A 22,257-nucleotide genomic window follows, 5' to 3' on the forward strand; every position below is an offset into this window, starting at 1 on the left:
GTATACAGCAAACTGAGATTCGATGAGATATCCGAGTAATCTCCTTACCTGCATGTTAGCTTTCTCGCTGGACAGTTGTGCGATCATTCTTTCTCTGTCTTTATAATAAGACTTCAGAGCATTCCTCTGGGTCTGATAGAGAGTGATATACTCCCCTGGGTAAAATAAAGAAAGAAATCTAGTAAAACATGCTATACGTAGTTGGGTAAAGGATATGAAAACACAACATTAGAATTGTCGGGGATCGCGAAATTTTTTAAACTTATCTGATTAGCCATGGATAGGTTACAGGTGTAAACCGAGATACGAAAAGTAAGCGCAAACACAAGTTAAAGTCACTTGTGCGTAAGTAAAAGGTTCCACAATTGCTTAGCGCAAATCAGAAAAGAAATAAAGACTCGTCACTTTACGAGCAAACAACCTTCTTCAGTACTTACCGATAGTTTCTGTTTCCATGGAAAGTTGTACCGTAACATGTTCAAGTTCTTGAATTCTCTCAATTAAGGCGGCTTTTTCATTCATTAACTTCATAAACCGCGCCTGTAACAAAACAAACTTAATAAGTGCAATTGCAGCAAGTGTAATGACAAGACACTGGTAACAGTTTTGCCCACCCCCCCCCCCCCCCCCAACCTTGTTGTTGATGTTGTTTTGGTTATACGTGTTAACATGAGACTCATGTAGCCTACAGCCGAAAGCCACTTAATCCGTCAATGCTGACAACCACAACGTGGGTTTTGAACGTGCCTTTCACCACGTGAAAATCATAACTGTTATTATTTACCTGAAGCTCCTTGAGCAGCACTGCTGTTGTTTTGTTATATCCAGAACAAGTTTTAATATTGAATTCCAGCAAGGATAAATTGAATTGTGGCAGATCAAGGGGAGGGGCCCGGGGGAGCCGGCCCCCCGCCCTTATTTTTAGACGAAACTGAGGCCCGGAGGGCCGAAAAAACTTTTTTTGGAAAAAGTCCCCCGCCACCCCCTTATCTAGGAGGGTCTGGATGACCGGGCCCCCCGCTTGTCTCAAGGTCTGGATCCGGCAATGATGACAGTGGTAGGAAGTGAAGGGAAGGTTCTCTACTCCCCTGGTTTGCCTGCTTCGCACACTAACATCTCATTAATAATAAACCCACAGTAAAAGACAGACTCCGTGAACGCCAAACGCAGATGCTGATGTCACGACAAATCCTTAAGTTAAAGCGACACGTAAACACTCAAAAAGAAGAGAAAACCTTCCTTTGGCTTTCAATTTTTGCGTGACCGCCTTAAAGTTGCGTGACAGAAATAAAGCGGTCACGCTAGACGCGTTTCATACCTGCAGTTTACTGAAAGCCATCTTAATAGCATCGTGTGGCATGTCCTCCTGTTCAATCTGATCCAGTGGTATGTTAGGTAATTCAGGCTCCTCTTTTCTCTCTATCTGCTCCTTCTGTTTCTCTACCAAGGCTTGAAGCAGATGAATCTTCTGCTGTTGCTCATGAAGCTGTTGTTGGAACTGCTCTTGAATCTGCAAAGATCATAGGAAGTGGATTGTTGGCGTACTTTCCAAAGACTAATTTCATTACTTGCATTCTACTCAACAACTTTTTCTAAGGGGAGGCTCCGCACCGAGGTCCAACCCTTTGCCCTTTCATATACCGTTTTTGACAGAAAAGGACCCCTTTTGTATACCTTCAATATACAAATGGTACCTCTTTCACATGTCTAGTTTAGAACTTTGCAAGTAAAAGCGCTGTCTTTAAAACATGAACAAATCACAAACCCAAAACGTTTTCATGACTTTTTCACAGCCATAGAGCGGTTTTCATTTGAGTGTCGAAAAGTAATTGGTTTTGCACTTTCTACACGATGCGATTGGCTTAAAAGATTGGCGCCACCTTTTCATCCAATCAGAAGTAAAACCAAAGCCAATTGTGACGCGCTTGCATGCATTTTCCCGCGCTTTGCGTCAGCCACATGTAATTACTTCGAGTTTTGATTGGTTCAATGTATTGTCTGTGTCCTATGTGATTGGCCAGAGTAATTACTTTGGTTTTGGTTTTACGACACTCAAACGAAAACCACTCTAAAATGCATTTGACAGTCCTTTTGGGCCTTTTTACAGACCGAAATGACCGACTTCTTAACCCTTCCATATATTTTCTGAAGGGTAAAAATGTAAAGAAAATTGATGGTACGAGAGATCATTGAACTCTTGTTTTGTTTGTTTGCTTTTCCCTTTTCTTCTTGCTGACATACTTGTCTGTATTGCTGCTGCAGTTGTTGTTTGAGTTGTAACTCCATGTGTTGTTGCAGTCTTAGAATATCATCCTCTTGCTGATCCTGAGTTCTGTGTAAAATATCAGCTAACTGGTCTCGCTCCATCTCCAACTGACGGATGGAAGCTGACAGTGAATCCACCTACAAAAGCAAAAGCACAAAGTTTCATTTTTCAAATGCATGCAAAGACATCATGCTAGCCCCCTTCCCTCAGGAAAAAATCGATTTATTCCTGAGGGGAGGGGGGGTCTGTACACAGGCTACATTCTGCGAGCAGAGCCTCCTTTTGACTTAGTCTTCAGTGAGGAGGAGAAAAGGAGGCTCTGCCTGAATTGCGCCAAGCCTTTGAAGTCGCCGACGACCGAACTTCTGGACTAGTAAATTTTGTTTTTTATCGTCAAACTGGTTTTCCGAGCGCGAACATCCGTTTATTGATATATCGATAGTCATAACTGAGCGCTCTGTACCAAGTGCACATCATCGTCATCGTCATCGTCATCGTCATCATCATCATCATCATCATCATCATCATCATCATCATCATCATTATTATCATCACCATCTTCTTCTCTTCTTCTTTACCATCTTTATCATCACCACCATCACCTGCTCACCTACCTCTCAGCCCACCCATTGAGCCCTCCACACACTCATCTAACCATCCAATCGAGATGCTGACCGAGACTACTAACAGTAGACCCGCGCAACTTGCTTCTTATCAATCTACGTTAAAAAGTTAGTTAGACCATGAAAATAACAAAAAAAAAGAACGTCACATAAAGTAACCACCTACCATATCCTCCCGGTCAGTGTATTTAGAAGGAGGAGGTGGAGAATGTAATGTTCTGTGAGGTGCCATGTTCATTTCCTCACTGGAGTCGGTCTCCACTTGGCTTTCTCTCTCACTGAAATCTCCGTTCATATACGGTGGCGCCTCCTCCATCATGTGTTCTGTAGACTGCAATGGTATGACGTCAGGTGGGAGCCTCTTGATTTGAATGTCGCCATTTTCGCTGTCTGTGGTGCCATTGTGCTGGTTCGTCACACCCGAGCCTCTATGGACTGATTTGGAGATTTCGTCTTCGTCTGAACCTGTGGAAAGGCCAAAGCTTAAAAACAGGCTCAAAATAAAGAGGGGCACTCCGTGGCAAAGCAGAGTCCGCAGTCTGTCTTTTTTCGTGTTGCCCCAATCCCTTTTTGTAACGGTCTTGTTTGTAAACGCCCTGGCTGAGATGAGAACTCGACGGTTTTTAAGAGAAAAGGCGGACTGCAAGCAGCCTCAAATGCAAAATTTATAGGCTTCGTAACCAACACTTTGGCATTAAGGTGGTGAGAGCAAAAGCTAAAATATTAATTTGCAATCGTCACAACAAGGAGCGTACACCCGCATGTTAACTTTACCAAGGCAGTTCTGCAAAGTTCACATTACCGTATCTTACCAGTACTGTAGAAAGTGACTCATGTAACCCTATTCTGCCTGGATTGCCTGATCTGCCGGGAGAAGGGAGTGCGGGGGGTGGGGGTAGCTCCAGGGGTCCCTACTTGAGCTTCAAACTCAATCTAAATACATTGAACACTTCGAAAATGATACACTGTTTCACACGTTAGCGCCACCTTGTAAAACACAGTAGAATAAACGACACACTATGACACAAGTGCTGGTGAAAAATTAACACACATCGGGATTTCATGTACAGTCTACAGCGTTACGAGCATAGTATTGGGTCCTACTGTGTGTGCAGGTACCAATAAGGTAAAAGAGAAGGTAGAAAGACAATACCCAACGAGATCTCATTGTTCATTTGTTTTTCTTGTTGTTTTGTTTGGTTTCTTGGTTTAAGTAATCTGTTCTTGTACAGAGAAAAGGGCCCGGGTAGAAGTATATCATAGGGTCCTTCTGTATGAACAGTCATTGATTACGTACAACCCAACAAGAAAATTCCCACGAGACCTTGAAGTCTGTTTGTTTGTTTGTTTGTTTTGTTGCGTCTTGGTATATACGTTCTCTGTGTTTGTAAATACAAATGGGCCAATATCATATGATAACAACAAAGGAAGGTGTTAATTGAGAACCTACTCTCTGTTCCTGAAGGCTCCATGCTGTCTGGGTTCTCGGAGTTTGCTAAAATTTCCTGCAGCTCAGTGTTCTGTGCTTTTAAATGGTTGATTGTATCCTAAAAAGTCAAGAAAGTAACAAATAATAAATAAACAAAAACAAAAACAAAGACAAAAAACAATGAAAGATCATCATCGGTCCGAGTTACATTAATAATGAAGATCAGTGTTGTCTCAACGTTCATAACGAAATTGTATTTTCATCGTATGTTATCGGCGTGACAAATATCATACCACAATCCTCGCCCCCCAAAAGTCGTCAATGTACTCAGAACGAAAGTACCAATTGAGGACACTGTTTTTACGTCCCCTAGCTACCACCCGAGCCACAAGAAGGTCAAGCCGTTAGCAGGATAAAGTAATATTTTCATTTCTCTGCCCAGACTATTGGTCCGGTCTGGGTGTTCCAACCCGCGACCTCCCGCTCTGTACACAACAGCTACCTTTGCCGCCCTATCGACTGACTAAATCTACCGCGGCCAAAATATTTCAATAAATCAAAAGGTATAAAAGAAATAAGGAGTCCTTCAGCAAGCTCCCTTCGCTATGAACAAGATAATGAATCTAGCCTTGACTCACATGAGCTAACTGTAACTCTTGCTGTAACCTGTTTGTCAATTCGGCTACATTCTTGTGCTCGTGGTCATCTTCATTCAAAAGAAACTAAAAGTAAACATAGTACAGTACTGTAAACAGCCTTTTCCATAGTTAAAGTACAATTTATAAGATTTATGACCATTTTTGTTTTTTGGGGGTGCGGTTTTTACAATATCTCTAAGGGATAGTTCATTTTTAAGTGTACGTCACTAATACTGAATATTACGAAGGCGTTTCTTAGTGGCTTCCATTTTAATCGTCGTCACACAGGACGATAACTCTCATATGTTTGCTGACACCAGCATTTCGTTTAGCCAGGGATAAACGAGGACAGTTTTGGTACCCACCTGTTCAGTCAACCTCGCCTCTGATTGGCTGAGCTCATTCTTCAGGGAGGCCAACTGAAAAAAAAGAAAAAAGAAAGGAATGAAGCCTCTCTATGGCACATAACAGATTGCAAACCGTTCAACTTTTGTTTCATCTATGTAAGGGCCGCAATAGTTGGTGATTGCGCTAATACGTATTTTGATTGGTTCAAAAGTCTCGTGCCACTTTTTCAGCCAATGAAAACCGAAGGCAAAGCCTGTTGTGACTTACAGGCGTTTTTCCACGTGACTTACTGTCGTGACTTACACGCGTTTTACCACGCTTCGCTCTACGTGAGTCTGCTTCGAGATCTGATTTTACAGATTCGCTGGAACTGCTGTATTTGGTAAGTCAATACAGTGTAGCTTAATTTTGGTTTCACAGCACCCACTAGGAAACAGCTGCAATTTTTATTACAAAAACATGTTTTCCGTTAGAGCACAATGTCACTAAATACAACAACCCCACCACATGGAGGAAAACCAGAAAGAGAGTAACAGGGAGAAAATGAAGAAAATGATTAAATTCAGAACTTATTGACACTGCAACAAAACTTTACCTGTGCCCTAAGATGCTGTGAGGACATGTCTGCTTCCTCGCGAACGGCAGCGATTTCGAAATCTTTTTGTGTCAACTGCAAATACCAAAGTACACACATAAGAAGCATTTCTTCATCATTGTGGGTTCAGACTAAGATGGCAATTTAGATTCGAGGACAGGGACGACATTTAACTTTAAATTTTCTCGTCTATTCTCTAAAAATAGACACCCCGGAAAGTTTCATTGTACTTTTTATCACCACAAAAGTTAGCACGCTTATTTCCGTTGAAGGAAGTAAAACCCTCTTCCGATCGCTAAATGGTAAAATTTATTAACATTTGATAACTTGTTGTCGCCCCTACGACATTCTACCACACTTTCCCGCAGAAATGACGTTGGTTCGCGCGCGCGCACTTCTTAGTATTAGGAAAATCTCGTTCTCGTAGTCATCCTCGTCTCAGAATCTAAAGCTCTCTAGTTTCACCGAAGGGACTCCCCATTGACAACTTTTTTTAGCAACGGTGAGGAAGCTGGGCCGAGTTAACTTTCGCAAAGACTTATGGGACTGTTACTAGGGACAGGGTAAACAACTGGCCAATAGCTGACTGGCGCGGCGCATCCTTAGTAACGATCCCAGAAACAATTACGGGACACATTTCGGCACCAGTCCCCTCATCGTTTCTAAAGTGGCGAAGAAAAACAGCGAGTCATCTTATAAACAGAACATGGCCTATGATTTTCCCTTGGCAAGAAAAGGTTTCGACCAAAGGGCTTCCGGAAAGCGAGTAGGTTACTACTGATGAGACGATCGAAATCAATCTGTGCGACATTTGCGTTATGTCGAAAGCAGAGTAACAGATCGCAAGAATTTACCAAGAAATGAAAGCTTTACGTACTTTCTCAAATGATTTGTGCTCGAATCACACGGCGAATTAGACTTAAATCAAGCTCGAATATTACTTACTAGTATTACTGATATTATTTCAGCCTGTGACCAGACCTTAAAAAGAAAAAATCTACAGCACTGAAAGACAATTGAGACCAGCAAGCCACACAGCTTAGGATAGCGTATAATTCCGTAATCACTTTTCTATTTTCGTAAAATGTTCATGATAGCTGTGAGTAGGCCACTGCAAAAAGCTATGTTACTTTTTTAAGACGACTTACCTGATCGCGAAGTTGTTGTGAGGATACGTCCAGTTTATCCTGTAGTGATGAGATCATACTCTCACCTTTGGTAACCTATGAGAAAATATAGCGCAAAGAACTCAGAAATAAGGTTATACAAGACATTAAAAAAGATAAAAAGCAACACAAAAACAAACTGTAGTCTACAGCAAATACACCACATGTGTCAACTTCTAAATATCGTTAAGCAATTGCTTCGCTTATGTAGACTATAAGGTTGTTGCCTGGGAATTTCAGTACCAAAACAAAGACTGCAAAACGAAGGTTCAAGATTTTTCCAAAACTTGCAAGAAAAAGCGTGCTAACTTCACGTGCCTGTGTTAAGTTCTCCGAAATTCACGCACGCAAGCCAAGCGTTACCATCCAAGGAGGGAGAACTTATCAGAAGGCGAGAGTCAACAGCCTCGCCCTTTGACTTTCTCATTGTCGTCGACGTCGTTGCTTAAGCTCACTGATAGATCAAAGATCTTACCTGTTCTGTGAGGCTTTGTGAAGCTGTCTCTAGTTCTTCTCTCAGTGACTGAATCTCAGCATTCCTTGAAGAAAGCTGAAGCAAAACAAGGTGTTTTGGGGTTAGGTACGAAACAAAAGCCTACAGCTTTAAGGTTATAAGCATCTGGTACGAAAAGTGCACCACTTGCAGCAATAAATCAGTTACGAAGATTAACTAACAACACTTAAAGTTATTCAGTAATTCATTCAAAACTGAATTTTATTCAACAAAAATAAAGAGAGTGATAGGTTTCAAAACATTTTTATGAGCAAACTCAATTTGTAACAAATTCCATTATGAGTTGTTAGAGGAACTGAATTTTGTTTTCTAATGTTTGACAAAATGAAATTCGCTTTATCTTAAAACTTTTATTCAACTTATCAATACACTCAGAGAGTTTTCTCGCAAATCTGAAAACAGGAATCCACTCGCTTCTGGACTTAACTCGGGAAAATCAAGTATCCAGGAAGTCTTGCGTTCTTATCATAAACTTTGCTACGAGCTCGTTCAAATAAATCCTGTTCCCGTGAGCTGTCCCTTGGTCTCCGAAAAAGCCCTTTAGAGACTTAACAGATAAAAGGCTGTTGTCTAAATTAAAGTTGCTCACATTTTGTTTGGACTCTTCAAGTTCAACTCCCATATTACTGAGTTTGGAAGCTAGCTCCTTAGCCATGTGCCGCTCTGTTTCCAAACTGCTAGTAAGTTCCATGTTTTCTTGGCTCTGTCGCGGAAGAATAAAAAAGGAAAATTACACCGTATTTTTTTTCAGTTTCTACTTAGTAACACAACATTTTTTCGAGCAAAAATTGTAATTTAATTGTACAGTGGAACTTCGCTTTAACGAACTTCTATTTAACGAAGTCCTCGGATATAACGAACCATATTCCTCTTCCCAGTAATAGTAAAACATATGGAAATGAACCTCGATATAACGAAACGTCTTTATAGCGAACACATTTTGCCAATCCCTTGGCCCTTCGTTATATTGAGGTTCCACTGTAAGTAACCAAGTAACACTAGAATGCGTGAAATTTGGTGTCCTACAGACAGCTTAATAACAGACTGCTCAGAGGTGTACACTAAGGGCGCTTTCCATTTGTAAGAACTGACCGGCCAGCCCATTCCCATCATAATGAGAATTTCACTTTTAATCAACAATAACCATCCAGATCAGTCAAATCCTAAATATTATGCACAAAAAGGCTGGTTTTTCCTCTTGGAATAAACCTATTTCACTGCCAAAATGTCTGGTCCGACCATGGTCCGGTCGGCCAGTTCTGACTTTTGGAAAGCGCCCTAAGATTCCTTTATCGAGCATATCAACTCTTACTTTTTGTTCCTTACGTTAATCGTAGTCCCGAGTTTAACTCCTTGCCTGCCCTTGTACATAACCCAGCCCGTTCAACTGACAAACTTTAGCCCTTTTTTAAAATTATTATTCTGGAGTTCAATTTCAAAGGACTGTATTCAAGGTAAGAAACATAAAGTGCATTTCTTTGGGAAAATCCAAATCCGGACAAAAATGACGCCCCTTAATTAGGGACCTCAAGGTGATGTTACACGGGACGATTCGCAAAGACGATTTTTAGCGCAACAAAGCATTGCAATATTGGAACAATGTATCAAGCATTCAAAACAATGTCGCAACAATGTTGCAACGCTGTGTTGTGCTAAAAATCGTCGTTGCGAATCGTGCTCGTGTAACATCACCTTTACGATCTGACGAGGGCGACAACAACGAGAACGTCAAAATAGCAATTGGTTTTAATTAGCAAAAAAAACAACAACTCTGCACGTGCATCACACTTTTTTGGTACATTTCCTTGCCGTCACTGCATGGCCACCGCGTGAAAATGCCTAGTTTCACGTTTTATGAAGATGAGGAGGTAAACAAGCGACTACGAAACTTTTCTCCTCCTGAAATTGGACATGGCGGTTTGGAATTTAACTCCAGGAGAGTTCGCCCATATTTGACAAAGTAAGTGAGTTGAAATAATCAAAATGACGAAAGAAAACTGTGACTTCACTTTTTAAGCGACGTTTAGCCGAGAAATGTGGGCCTCATTTTTCATGCACGTTCTTACACAACAATACTACACAAAAAGTCTAATATGCGGTTTGTTGTACCACCCCACTCATCAGTATCATGAAAATTTGTCACCCCTTGTATTGTAGGTAAAAACATGTTACGACCTATCTTAAAACACAATATTGGTGCGACACGAGTTGCAAGGAGAATTGTTGCCCAAACAAACTTTTGAATGTAATAACTGCAAATGTACCATTGTTATAAATCTCTTTTCAAGTTCCTCTGTTTTTTCCTTTAATTCCTTGTTCTGCTTTAAAGCCCTACAATAAAAAAACAAACAAACAAAAACAAAACAAAAAACACAGAGAAACAGTAAGAGGAGACGCTCTGGAATCAGGACAAGGTTAAAGATGTCGCCAAATATAAGGGAATACGGATTCCGGAATGTGGGAAATTTTTGCTTGTGGAATCCGGAATCCTGGGCTTAGAAATACGAAATACAGCCGAAAAATCTGGAAACCCACTAACGACCAGAATCCAAGTCCCATTGACGCTCAATGAGAAACACTGGAATCCAGTACCTTGAATCCGGAATCCACGGCGTGGGATCCAGAATCCAAGACAGTCTTGAATTCCCTTGCATTGGATAAAATAAAATTTGGAAATTTTGTCCAATTTTAACTTTGGCCACCTTTGGCGGTAAAAACGTTAAAAGTGTAAAGGTCCAAGTGATTTCAGTGCTGACCTGCTGATGGTCTCCTTATCGCTCTGAGCAGTTTCCAAGAGCGTGGCTTTATCAATGGACTCTTCTCCCAGTCGAGCCACAGCTATCTCTAACTCTTGTATTCTAAGCAAATATCGCTCTTGTTCCCTAAGAAGAAACACAAGAATGAATCATCCATTTAAGTTGAACAACTGAAAAAAACGTACAGTAGAACCCCTGGAACAAAAAAAAACCGACTGAGAGAACATTACATAGTTAAAAAATGTGACCAATTATCTTCTCCCCACCACATTCGTATAAGATAAGAGAACAAAGAGAGGAGGAAAATTCGTATTTTCAGTATGGTGATAAACGGTTTCACGCAATGATCAGAAGTTTCTTGGTAGTACACTATGCTAGAAAAACAACATAATAGTTTTGATGACGAAATTTTATGTCTTACGGTAATTAAGACCTACCTTAAAAGTCTGCTATTTTCTCTGCCCTGTAAGAAAGAAGAACTGTTAATATGTTACACTTGACAACTACAAAACGTTCTTCCTAAGCACATTCGTTTATTGGTGAGATTGACAGAACCACTGGGACCTTCAGCTTGCCTTTTCTGATGAAAACAAAGTTGTATAGTACCATAGTACAGATTTTCTGTTGTTGTTGTTGTTGTTGCCCTTCGAGATTAACCGCGAGAGCATTAGCTCAATCGGTAGAGCGCTTGACTGTAGAGCGGGAGGTCGTGGGTTCGGTCCCCGGGGACGGACCAATACTCAAGGTCTTAAAGAAACTGAGAAATGAAGTTACCGCCTTTGCCCTGCAAACGGCTAGGATGACTACGTAAAATGGAGGTGTCGTGTCGTGTCCTCAATTAGTAATTCTGTGCTAAATACCTGTACATTGACCCTCAAATAAAGTTCATTTTTTACTGTATATTAGGTAAGGTTGCTATCTTTATGTAGACAAAGAAGCTTTACCTCTTCTTGTAAGTGCTCAGCCAATCTCTGTTTGTCTTCCGCCAATTTTTCGATTTCAGCAGCAGCAAGTTGAATTGACTCCACTTGCTGAGTCGCTTCACTATCTCGTAGAGCAGCTGTAAATGACATCAAAACAGAGGCAAACAACATCATTTCCCGCGCTAGCAATAACTACTTAATGGTATCCTACGCACGATACATCTGAATTAAAGCTATAGATATCAACGAGTTGAAGTTTTAACTACAATCGGCAACCAAATTATTCAGACACCGTCCTTAAATGGGGTAATCCGGAAACACAACAATCCACACCCGTCCCCTCTCCCCTCCATTCAAAGTTGCGGCCTTTGTCGTCACTTACAGGTAGGCGTACAGCGACGCAACATTGCTTGGAGGGGGGGGGGGGGGGGGAGCGATGGAAAACTGCAGGTGTGTTAGACAAGGTTTTTCTTTTACTTTACCAGAGGGTACATACCCAGTTGCTTTTGTAAACTTTGCATGCTTTCCTGAAGTTCGCTCTCTCTCGCAATTAAAAGTCTTTTTTCTCTGTCATGCATCTCCACCTTCAAGAAAACAGAAGTAGTCTTTCATTTTTCGAAAATTATAATTATTACAAAAATGTATAGTTCCCAACTATACTGCAAGTGGTCTAACTGGTCAAAAAAATTCCACTGCGTTGTACCGTGGTGGCAAAATTTCTGGTTAACAACAACAGGGAGCTTTAGCAACGACGACCGTGACTGCAACAAGAACGGCATGAAAGAAATAGAACAACTTTGCACGTGCAGCACGGTGTTTGGTACATTTCTTCGCAAACCTAATGAGAGCATAGAAGGAAAAACGGAAAATCTCGGGTGGAAAATCAAATGTTAAGCACCACACTGTCTGGGAAGCTTCGGAAAATTGGGCTGTGATTTAGGGCGATGCAATTCTCTACTCTTTTTAGTCTGTTCAGCTGATTTGGACGTACTTTGTGGCGGGTCGTTCTCCCACTACGTCACATTTCATAGTTTTATTTTTAAACACAAGATTTCCACCCAGCACCCTTATTATTATTACCAGGATGAACGCTACCAACCCTGCAACTTAGTCGCGGGCCATATTACAAGGAAAACAAATGTCAGTATTCTATTTCCACCCTGTTGTAGAATGATCTCCGGGGGCAGGGGGGGGGGGGGGGGTACTTGGGTTAATCTTTGCTGGGTATGTGCCGCTGGCCTCTCAGAGCCCCTACCACATTATAGTCTATTGTGTGGCTAATTACAGACCCCATCTTAGTCACATTTAAGGCAAACATGTAATTTTCGCGATCCCAACTTAGTCACTTTCTATTTATGGATCTACATTATCAATCCTTTAAATAGGTCATCCTAAAATAAATTGACCCATTTTTTAAATTGAATGAAGAACACTTTACTTTCCACCTACAGTAGAAAAATTCTGGTATGTTTGCTAACCGTAAATATGAAGAACTGTCTCACCCCAAAAATCAGAAAAAGTGCGACTCCACTATGGTAAATCTATTGAAAATGCGGCCCCACTATAGTCAATCCAGTCGTGAAAATGCGACCCCATCCAGCGGCACATCCCTATTAGCTTCTTATAAGGACGTACCCCCTCCCCCCCCCCCCCCCGGGAATGATCTAAGAATGCTCTAACGCAAACTAACCTCCTCTGTTAGAGATCTTATTCTTCTCTCATACTGGTCTACTTCATCTGCATGCTGCTGCAAAAGCTCTCCTTTATCAGATGCAAGTCTCTGTACTGTGCTATTGATCTGAAACCCGACCCAGAATAAATCTAATGTAACTAAGTGTCCAAGGAGATTATTGCAATTTCTTTCTATTGAAATTTTGCCGCAAAAGAAGTGTTACAAATGCAGGAAAATTAATTTATGTTTCACTAAGTACAGATGATGGTGATGGTGATGATGATGATGATGATGATGATGATGATGATGATGATGATGATGATGATGATGATGATGATGATGATGATGATGATGATGATGATGATGATGATGATGATGATGATGATGATGAAGATGACAGTAATTATGAAGATATTATGATGATGTGATAATGTAAACGTTAATATCCTAACATGATCCATTCGTTTGTTGTCTTTCTGTTCAGAGCATGATGATGTGATAATGTAACAGTGATAAACAGTGATAAACAACCTTTTTTAATTTTTATATTATCTTACTAGAGAATTTTACATCTTTCGATGGCTTATGGAAAGAAAAGAACAAAATTGTTACATAAAACGATACAGTATGATAGCGAGGATGTCTAGGAGCTAAATTAATAAACGTTTTCGTGCGAGCGCCTAGCTGTAAAATGAAAAAAAAGAAAAAGAAAAGAAAAGAAAAGCAAAAAAAGAACAACGAATTAAGTAAATAAATAACACATAACATAAACTATATAGAGAAAAGAACAAGAAAATACACTAAAGCCACTTTAAAAAAACTAGCTACGGTCACCACATAGGTTTCAGCCCAATGGCTGCAAATAACACACAAATATCGAAGACCACGGTCGACCACGTGAAACTGAAACTGTAAACATTACTGCCCTAATGTGATCAATTTTTTCTGTGGCATGTTCGCCATCTTTCTGTACACTGTGTAGGGAAAATGAATCATAATACAGCTACTAGTTAAGTTGACTCAAAAGCCTACAATTTTACCTGTTCTAATTTATTTTCAAGTTCCTCTTTTTCATTTTGTAGGTGTTGAACGAAATTGTGACTGGCAGAGGTGTCTGGCTCACCTGAAAGCTAAGGAAATATCACAAAAAGAAACCTCATTAAGCAATTTGCATCTTATATAATTAATTGTCCCTTGACACATTAAGCTAATTATGAGCTGCTGTTAGTTAGAAGTGCATTGGGTACCAGAGGTCTTTTCTCACAGGGGATGTTTTATGGTTGGCCAGAGGCTAAAGCCATGACCAGCAGCGAAAAACTGCATAGGTACACAGAGTAATAATTGACAAGCTGCATAAAAATGAAATCAAGACTTTTTTTGTTATTATAAAAATGCAAGAATACTAAAACACAAAGAACTCACAAACCTGTTGTACTACAAGTTCTGCCTTTTTAAGTTTAAATGTCAATTCTGATTCATTTTTAGCCAACTCTTCGCACTCCGCAAGCTGAAAAATCATGGTCAGTGTCAAAAGAAAAAGGAGGATTAGGGCTCTAAATAAGAAAAAAAAATTGAATTCAAGCTAATGTCCCTGGGGCAAGCAGCTCTCACAATTTATTTACCCAGGGCCACTTCTTGCTTGTCCTTTGTTGATGATTATTTTTGTTAGAGAATGACTTCCCTAGACCAAGTAAGCTTTAAAGTTTTTTGCCCCGCAATAAAAATCTACTTGAGCTGGACATCTACAGGATGGGACTTCTTCCGAGCCCTGAGGATATGAACTTCAGGCTATCAAGGCCTAAGCTTACAAACAGTCACAGCTGTTGTATGAATGGCAAGCTACTTAGCCATCTCTTTCAGACCATGGTCCCAAAAAAGTTCCCAGAAATTATTATCTTGTGTCCAGCCCCCCCCCCCCCTCCCCACGATTCCAATTAATAGAGAGCTCTCTGTGAATTCTGCAATTTCAAATTTTTGCTTGGAAGGAGGGGGGGGGGGGGTGTTGTGAGTTGGAGGCAGTGCATTAAATTAACGCAGTAAATTTACAGGTCTCAGGGTAATCCAAAAAATTATAATAAAGAAGGAGAAAACAAACATGAAGTTGCAGTGTTTACAATGACAACACATACTGTACCTTGGATTCCAACTTTACTTTAAGTTCAGCATTTTGCTGCAAGAGTTCTTCTTTTTCTTGGCTAAAAGTAAGAACAAATGAAAGGATAGTATTAGTTCAAGAGCTTGACACGACAATTCTGCAATCAAGCCAAAGAAATAAATATACACGTAACAAATCTGCTGACTATCCTTGACTGTAAAGAATACTGTCTGTTAGGTTCAGTGTCTTAGAACAACAACTCTTCAGAACTGCAATTTAACTGAGTTACAGCATACATGTTGCAACCGGGAGCTTCTTACATGGAAGTAGCTGATGTTGTGTCCACATGTGCCAGGAGTTTTCATCTGTATTGGCGGTCTGGGGGTGAACTTGTGCATTTGAAGAGTTGTAATTGAGGGGTACATAAAAATGGCATCAAATGACTTCCACCCATAAACACAAGGCGCAGAGGAGTTATTTGTGACCTTGATTGTTGATTGTAGCTAAATTCTACAGTTAATACCATGCATCACCTTTGTTTAAGAATTATACTGTTGAATTAAACGAAACGACATTCAATCGTCTGGTAAAATATCATCCACTACCGCTGAAGGTAATGACTGTGGATGAATAACAGGAGGTAAGGTAAAATCATCACCCTTTGGGCAATGTTTGTTCTCACCAAACATTGGCTATTTTACCAGGTTTGCAACACCATGGCATGACAGTTTGATAGGTCAAGTTCATATTCGATTCTAAAATAAACAAAGGCTAATTGCTCTATCAACTGTAAAATTTAACTGCAATCAAGATCACAAATAACTCTCCTGCACCCTGTGTCATAAGCTGCTAGATTTTATTTCTAAATTGCCCAGAAAAGAGAGAATAAGACACTCAAAATGTATTCTAAGAATCACTTAACCCCTTAGGCCTCAATATCAAATTATTATTTCTCCAGACTGATTGATCTTAATCTCTTCATTAGTAGAGATCAGAATTTATTTAAAGATCACAGCATTTTCCTTTGGATGATCATTTTGCTAATTCTCATGAATAACCTTCCTCTTGTGAACCTATTGAAAGTGTGAGGAGAAGATTGATGTTGGTCCCTCTTGGGACACAAAAGACACAAAGCCTTTTTTCTAGCGGCTCTTCAACAATAATAAATGTCCCTGTATAACTTACTTCTGGGTGTAATTTGCTGTTTGGTATTTGTCTCTCTCTTGCCGAAACCGCTTTGCATCCTAATAGACAAATTAATCACATAAAGCTTATATTAAAAACAATATCATTTTTTTCATGTAAAAAAGCAAGTCCATTTTTAACAGTACACACCCTATTTTATGTGACTATAAGTGCAGTGTGTCAGCTCACTTTAGTGGTGGGCTATTGAGTCTTCTACAGTGTTTAAAGATACGCATGCATTTACCTCTTGGTATTTATCACAGCTGGCTGTTACATTTGCCAGGTTTTTCTCGAGTTCCACTGCTTTTTGTCTAACAGTTTGTAATCTACTTGTCAGTTCTGTGTTTTCACCTAAGAAAAAATATTTAATCATTTAGTGCAGCTCTTGGAGCCAGTCATAGTGCATAAACAAAGCCACTATTTCTGAGGTTGAAACATGACTTGTTTGAAAAATAATTATTGTAAAATCACTTTCTAACTCATTCAAAAATAATAATGTTCTCATAATTTATAACTATTATTTTGCATGTTCCACTGGTCTTTTAAATAATTTTAAATAACTTTACAGTTGCTGTACCATAATATTATGTCAAAGTCCGAAGTAATTCACTGTTTATAGCTGAAACAAATCCAAGTTACAGTAGTTTTAACAGCAGAAAAACAAAGAGCATAACTACATGAAGTAAGTTGAACTCACTTTGCTTAATTTCATACTTCCTCTGCAGCTGAGAGACAGTGCTTTGTAGTTCTTGTTTCTCTCCAACTAAAATCCCAATGGTTTGGATATGAACCTACAGAATAGAGAAGATTATGGTGAGTCAAATACACCTACATCAATTGAGTTGACCATATATTCACAGACATGTAATAACGAAAAGGATGTCAAAGATAATGAGGATTGATAATGATGATGATGATGATGATGATGATGATGATGATGATGATGATGATGAATGATGATTTTTTGGCAGTATCCAAAGCACAAAGGCCAGGGCGCCTAATTGAATAAATGCGATAAACATAAACTGATGAAACAAACTTCATGTATAGGGAGTGCAACTAAATTACAGCCAAAAACAGTTTCATCAATATTAAAAGAGAAGCAATTTTAATCTGCTGATTTCCCTGCATATATACAGGCGTACAAGGCATGTAGATGTCATAAACTCAACTTCAAGACAAACTGCCTAGGACCTACTTCAGCTGTAAGTTTTAATTTATTACAATACTACATAAAATATTATAATGGGTATAATTTTTTTATTTTATTCAATTTATTCTGCCAAGGTGTTTGTATCTTTCCATTTGGCTTTAAGAAACCATTGTATCCAATTTATAACTACTGATACACTGCACATCATAGGTCCACAATTGCATAATAATCTGGCTACATGTACATTTATATACAGGATGGACACTACATGTTTGTATAATTACTATTAGACTATGAAATAGGTCATGTTACAGTGTACATAAAATTCAAAGATGAAATTGCACTTTTAACAGCCACCAAAACTAATGTGAAAAAAAATGAAAAACATGAAACATGTAAAGCAAACAATATAAATTATTACTTCAGGCCAATTCTCACACTTTTATCAAGGCAAGTTGTCACCCATACAGAAAGACCCACACCTATGAGTATTGCCAACGTAAAAATTTACGGCTATTTAAAACCCAGCCGATTTCTAGAATCTGTTTGAATATAAAGCAGACCGTTTTAAATTGACCCAAATATTTCCTTCACTTTGACTTGGAAATTGTAACTGCATAAACCAGTCTTTCTTACACTTCAGCTATGATGATAAAACCTTGTCTGATATCACAACGAATGGAAGTTACCAGTACATGATGACCGCACAATGTAGTTTAGAAAGAACAATTCACAACATACATTAAACTTCTTATACAGCTGGATGTAACTGGACATTTGACAGCTCCTCGTCTAGTTTCAAAATGAGTAAATGCAGCGTCTACTCAGGACAAGGCTTTTGATACATGTATCTCTAAGTGATGCTTGGTACATTAGCTCTTGTACATGTGGCCTGTTTTGATATTAGGAACTGCATATTTGAATGGGTTAAATTGTTGCTAAGAACCAGGTTATATCAGCCCAAGACTTAGTAATATCCACAGCTTTTTGATGTGCATGTGTTTTAACATCTAAATTATATTTTTTTAGATAGCAGTTTTAATCTATTTATAAAGGCAAAAGGAGCAGACATTGACTGCAGTTTACATTCTAGTAGATTTTGGGGAAGGCAAATTAATGATCTGAATACCCCTTTCATGTCAAACGTTTCTCCAATACAAAAACCCAAACAATGAACAAACTATTAAAAGCTAACTTGTCTTACATAAAGAAATTAATTTCTGCCCAAGCACATTTTAGCAAATACATGTATTAACAATTAAACAATGTCAAATAGTAAAATAATTATAGAAAAATCAATATTCCTTCTCACAGAAAAATTATATATTATTTCAAAATATATCAAGCAGTGACCTGTGCTTATTATGAACATGTGCTAAAAGGTTGCTCAGTTTTTAAATCCTTTAACATAGGTTCCAAAAAAAAAAAAACTACATTATAATTATGGCAACCATTCACTATTTAGGCCAAAAATTTACATGTACATTGTACATAATCTTATTTAATAATTATAATAATATTTTTGCAATCACATCCCCATTATAATACAGTTGTATGAGATTTAACAATAATATCTATCATCATTCAAAGAAAATTTTTCTTTCTTTTCATTGGCTGAGAGCCCACCACGTGACCTGCAAATAACTGCCTACAAATAATGGTCTGCTCATGTGCAATGCCATCCAACAGTGTTTGGCTGCAAATAATATTCTGCTCATGTGTAAAGGAAACCGTGCTTTTAATCTCCTTCTTGTGATCGCTCTTGCATGAAAATGGCAGATCGCTTCGCTTCCCAAGGATATTAATTAAAAAAACAAACTCAGTGATCGAATGATAAAACAATTATTGAACTCGCCTATCACAAAATATCGTGATTTGTCAGTGTCTTGCAGATAAATTATTTGCCTCAGCCTTTGGCTTCGTCAAATAATTAATCTGCTCGCCACAGAGATTTTGCTCAACCTTGTCCAATAATTGTTAATAATTCTTATAGACATAATTCAAACTCTGTAATGCTGACAAGTTACTGCATACATGTACATGTATCACCACAGTTTCAGTTTGCTTACAAATAACCCAAAGAGTACGATTACACAGCAAGAATGTAAAAAGAATAAAAGAATACACTAGTAGTGGCAGGCACTTGTGTCTCACCTCTAGTTGTTCTTTGAGTGATCGCTGTTCTAGTAACTGTTTGTTGGCTAACTCTGTTCTCTCCTGGAAAAAAAAAAATTACACTTACTACATTCTAGGTGACACCAAGGTCAGTAGTAGGATAGTAGGGTTTAGCGCACTGTATAAAACAAAACAAAAAAGTTACAGTCATACTACATTATTGATTCTCCATTTCTTTTGTCTCCTAGCCCTGGTTACATGTGTATTCATGAATTAGGGCCAAGAGACAAAGGAAACTGTGAATCAACCTACAATCACAAACAAAATTTTGGGAGACTTGCATTTCTGGGGCATTTTACAATTCAAAAATACCCAACCCCTCTCCTCAACCCAAAAATAACATTGGATAAATGCATCCAGAATTTTTCTCCGAGTTTCAGTTTTGTATAGGGTGGGGGAAGGGAGAATTGCAAGAAAATTTTTCCAAAGGATGCACTCTTTTATGAGGGAACCCAGAAATTACAGAAACTTATGAATACTGAAATTGCTGTCCTGAGGACTTTTGTCCAGATTTATAGGTTAAAAAACCTGAATTTAATTTTGACCTGTAACACAAATACAGGCAGGTATTGGCACAAGGTTTGCTGCAAAAACACTTCAACATTGAACTGTACATCCTACCTACCCTTTTGATCTGTTCTTGAAACTGTATTATTTGTCTTCTCTACAATAAATCAAACACAAGCAGTTTACATTGACTGAACTGCACCACAATGTGATTCATGTATCAGAAATTGTCACTAAACAGCTAGTTTCATTGGTCCACATCAAAAGTCAAAAAGAGAAAATGTGTGTACTGGCCCACAAAAATGAATTGTTACTGAAATAAAACACTGTTAAAAGAAGTGTAAACATGGCATCTTTGTTAAAGAGTAATGCTGTTTTTCACTGAAGATAAATACATGTACAGAATGCATTATACAACAGCTCAATTCTACCCTTGCTCCCTTACACTTTCAATACAATAACTGTTTTCAAAATTAATAAAGTTGTTATAATATTGCTGTAATGTACAGAGTGTAGAATCACAAGAGAATAACTAAACCAGGAAAAACAAAAAAGGACAAAGCATAAGAACTACAAGCACACAAACAGTTGCGTCAGTACGTAAAGTGGTACCTGTTCATTGACTTGATTATTTAGCTGATCATTAGATCTTCTATATGACTGCACTGTTTCTTCGAGTTCAATATTTCTATTCTAAAATTCAGAAAGAAAAATGTTACTTTAATCCTTTAAGCCCCAGTATCCACATACAAATTCTCCAGACTAATCTCCATACATTTCCTTAAAGAATTAGTTGAGAGAATTTGATGATAGATCAAGGCATTTTCCCTTGGGTGACCATTTTATTAATTCTCATAACGTATCTCTTGACAGTGTATAGATATTGTTAGGAGAAAATTGATCTTGGTCACTACTGGGACTTAAAGGGTTAAAATAACCAAGTCAGGCACTCAGGGTGTTTATTAGGCATCACAGATGGGAGAATTCTCCATTTACTATGCAGAATTCTCCGTCTAAAGTTCTGTAGCCTGTTTATTCAGATGAAGGAGCCTCTTTCAGAATTATTCTCCTGTAATGTCACACGTTAGAGGAGAATACTAGAATTCTTAATGAAAACCCTGGGCACTTGCAGTCCAGCTGCAGGATGGCTAGTTGCTTACATTGTATGAACTTTAAGACAGTATTCCTGGAAGAGACAAATGATTAAAATTTTTGGCTTAAAATTTTTCAACGCAATTTAAATTTAACCTTCTTTGCAGCAAAATTTATAATCATTACCGAAGTAAAAAGAACAGCATATACCACATTGCTAAAGATAGCCCTACAGCTATGTTCATACAGGGCTGTCAATACAATTTCAAGGTTGCCACTTACAATGCACATGTACCGTAAACTGCCAGTTATAGGGTTTGTACATTTTCCTGAAGGGCTCTAGGAGGGATGCCTTAATGAAAGGGCTTATACAAATTGTATCCAAGCTAGAGAGCTTATGACTGAAATAGAAAGGGTACTTTAAAACAAGCTATGGCAGTGCTAATCAAAATACATCGTACAATCTCTGTTTTTAAACTTAGCTTCAAAACATCACAACAAATCAAATTCAGAGGAGGGCTCATAATCAGAGGAAGGGAAGCTCATACCTGAGGGAAGAGTATACCTGTACATGTACAAAGCTGTCTGCTATTAACTGTATGCAGGGAATTTAACAACTTCGAAGTTCTTTTGTTTGTAATTGCCTTTTGTTTCCTATGAAAGAACCCTAGCCCATGCTCATAATAGCCAGGGAAAAACCCTGACCCCTGATCCTTATTGACAGCCCTGTTTACAAACAATAACTTTGACTGTGAAAGGATAGTGATGACAAACTTTCATTTACCTCAAGAGATTTGATTTCATGAAACACAGGATCCTCTCCATTTATATAAAGATCCTAAGAGGAAAAAAAATAACACCAAACAGTATCAGTTTATAACACATCATGATCAGTTAGTATGCAGTCATGTTCAATTTAACCCTTTAAGCCCCAATATCTACATACAAATTCTCCAAACTGATCTCCATACATTTCCTGTAAGAATTACTTGAGAGAATTTGATAAAAGATCATGGCGTTTTCCCTTTGGTGATCATTTTATTAATTCTCATAACTTTATCTCTTGACAATGTATAGATATTATTAAGAGAAAATTGTTGTTGGTCACTATTGGCATAGA

General features: G+C 38.5%; 1 protein-coding gene across 1 annotated transcript in view; it reads right to left on the reverse strand.

The window, feature by feature from the left end:
* Positions 1 to 22,257, reverse strand: part of LOC140938055 (golgin subfamily A member 2-like) — a 34,088-nt gene that overhangs the window by 2,914 nt on the left and 8,917 nt on the right. The window contains exons 6-33 of the mRNA XM_073387596.1: positions 21,922 to 21,975; positions 20,658 to 20,738; positions 20,164 to 20,202; positions 19,518 to 19,580; positions 16,908 to 17,001; positions 16,455 to 16,561; positions 16,211 to 16,269; positions 15,065 to 15,125; positions 14,357 to 14,437; positions 13,971 to 14,060; positions 12,949 to 13,056; positions 11,755 to 11,842; positions 11,280 to 11,395; positions 10,773 to 10,798; positions 10,336 to 10,461; positions 9,844 to 9,910; positions 8,169 to 8,282; positions 7,541 to 7,615; positions 7,048 to 7,122; positions 5,900 to 5,974; positions 5,322 to 5,375; positions 4,957 to 5,040; positions 4,340 to 4,436; positions 3,056 to 3,354; positions 2,242 to 2,403; positions 1,319 to 1,510; positions 438 to 540; positions 49 to 155 (exon numbers count right to left, since the gene is read on the reverse strand). Of these exons, the coding sequence (XP_073243697.1) occupies positions 49 to 155; positions 438 to 540; positions 1,319 to 1,510; positions 2,242 to 2,403; positions 3,056 to 3,354; positions 4,340 to 4,436; positions 4,957 to 5,040; positions 5,322 to 5,375; positions 5,900 to 5,974; positions 7,048 to 7,122; positions 7,541 to 7,615; positions 8,169 to 8,282; positions 9,844 to 9,910; positions 10,336 to 10,461; positions 10,773 to 10,798; positions 11,280 to 11,395; positions 11,755 to 11,842; positions 12,949 to 13,056; positions 13,971 to 14,060; positions 14,357 to 14,437; positions 15,065 to 15,125; positions 16,211 to 16,269; positions 16,455 to 16,561; positions 16,908 to 17,001; positions 19,518 to 19,580; positions 20,164 to 20,202; positions 20,658 to 20,738; positions 21,922 to 21,975 (2,697 nt within the window). The remainder of the gene's footprint in view (positions 1 to 48; positions 156 to 437; positions 541 to 1,318; positions 1,511 to 2,241; positions 2,404 to 3,055; positions 3,355 to 4,339; positions 4,437 to 4,956; positions 5,041 to 5,321; positions 5,376 to 5,899; positions 5,975 to 7,047; positions 7,123 to 7,540; positions 7,616 to 8,168; positions 8,283 to 9,843; positions 9,911 to 10,335; positions 10,462 to 10,772; positions 10,799 to 11,279; positions 11,396 to 11,754; positions 11,843 to 12,948; positions 13,057 to 13,970; positions 14,061 to 14,356; positions 14,438 to 15,064; positions 15,126 to 16,210; positions 16,270 to 16,454; positions 16,562 to 16,907; positions 17,002 to 19,517; positions 19,581 to 20,163; positions 20,203 to 20,657; positions 20,739 to 21,921; positions 21,976 to 22,257) is intronic.

The sequence above is a fragment of the Porites lutea genome, chromosome 5 (assembly GCF_958299795.1).
Source record: "Porites lutea chromosome 5, jaPorLute2.1, whole genome shotgun sequence".
NCBI classification, from domain to species: Eukaryota; Metazoa; Cnidaria; class Anthozoa; order Scleractinia; family Poritidae; genus Porites; species Porites lutea.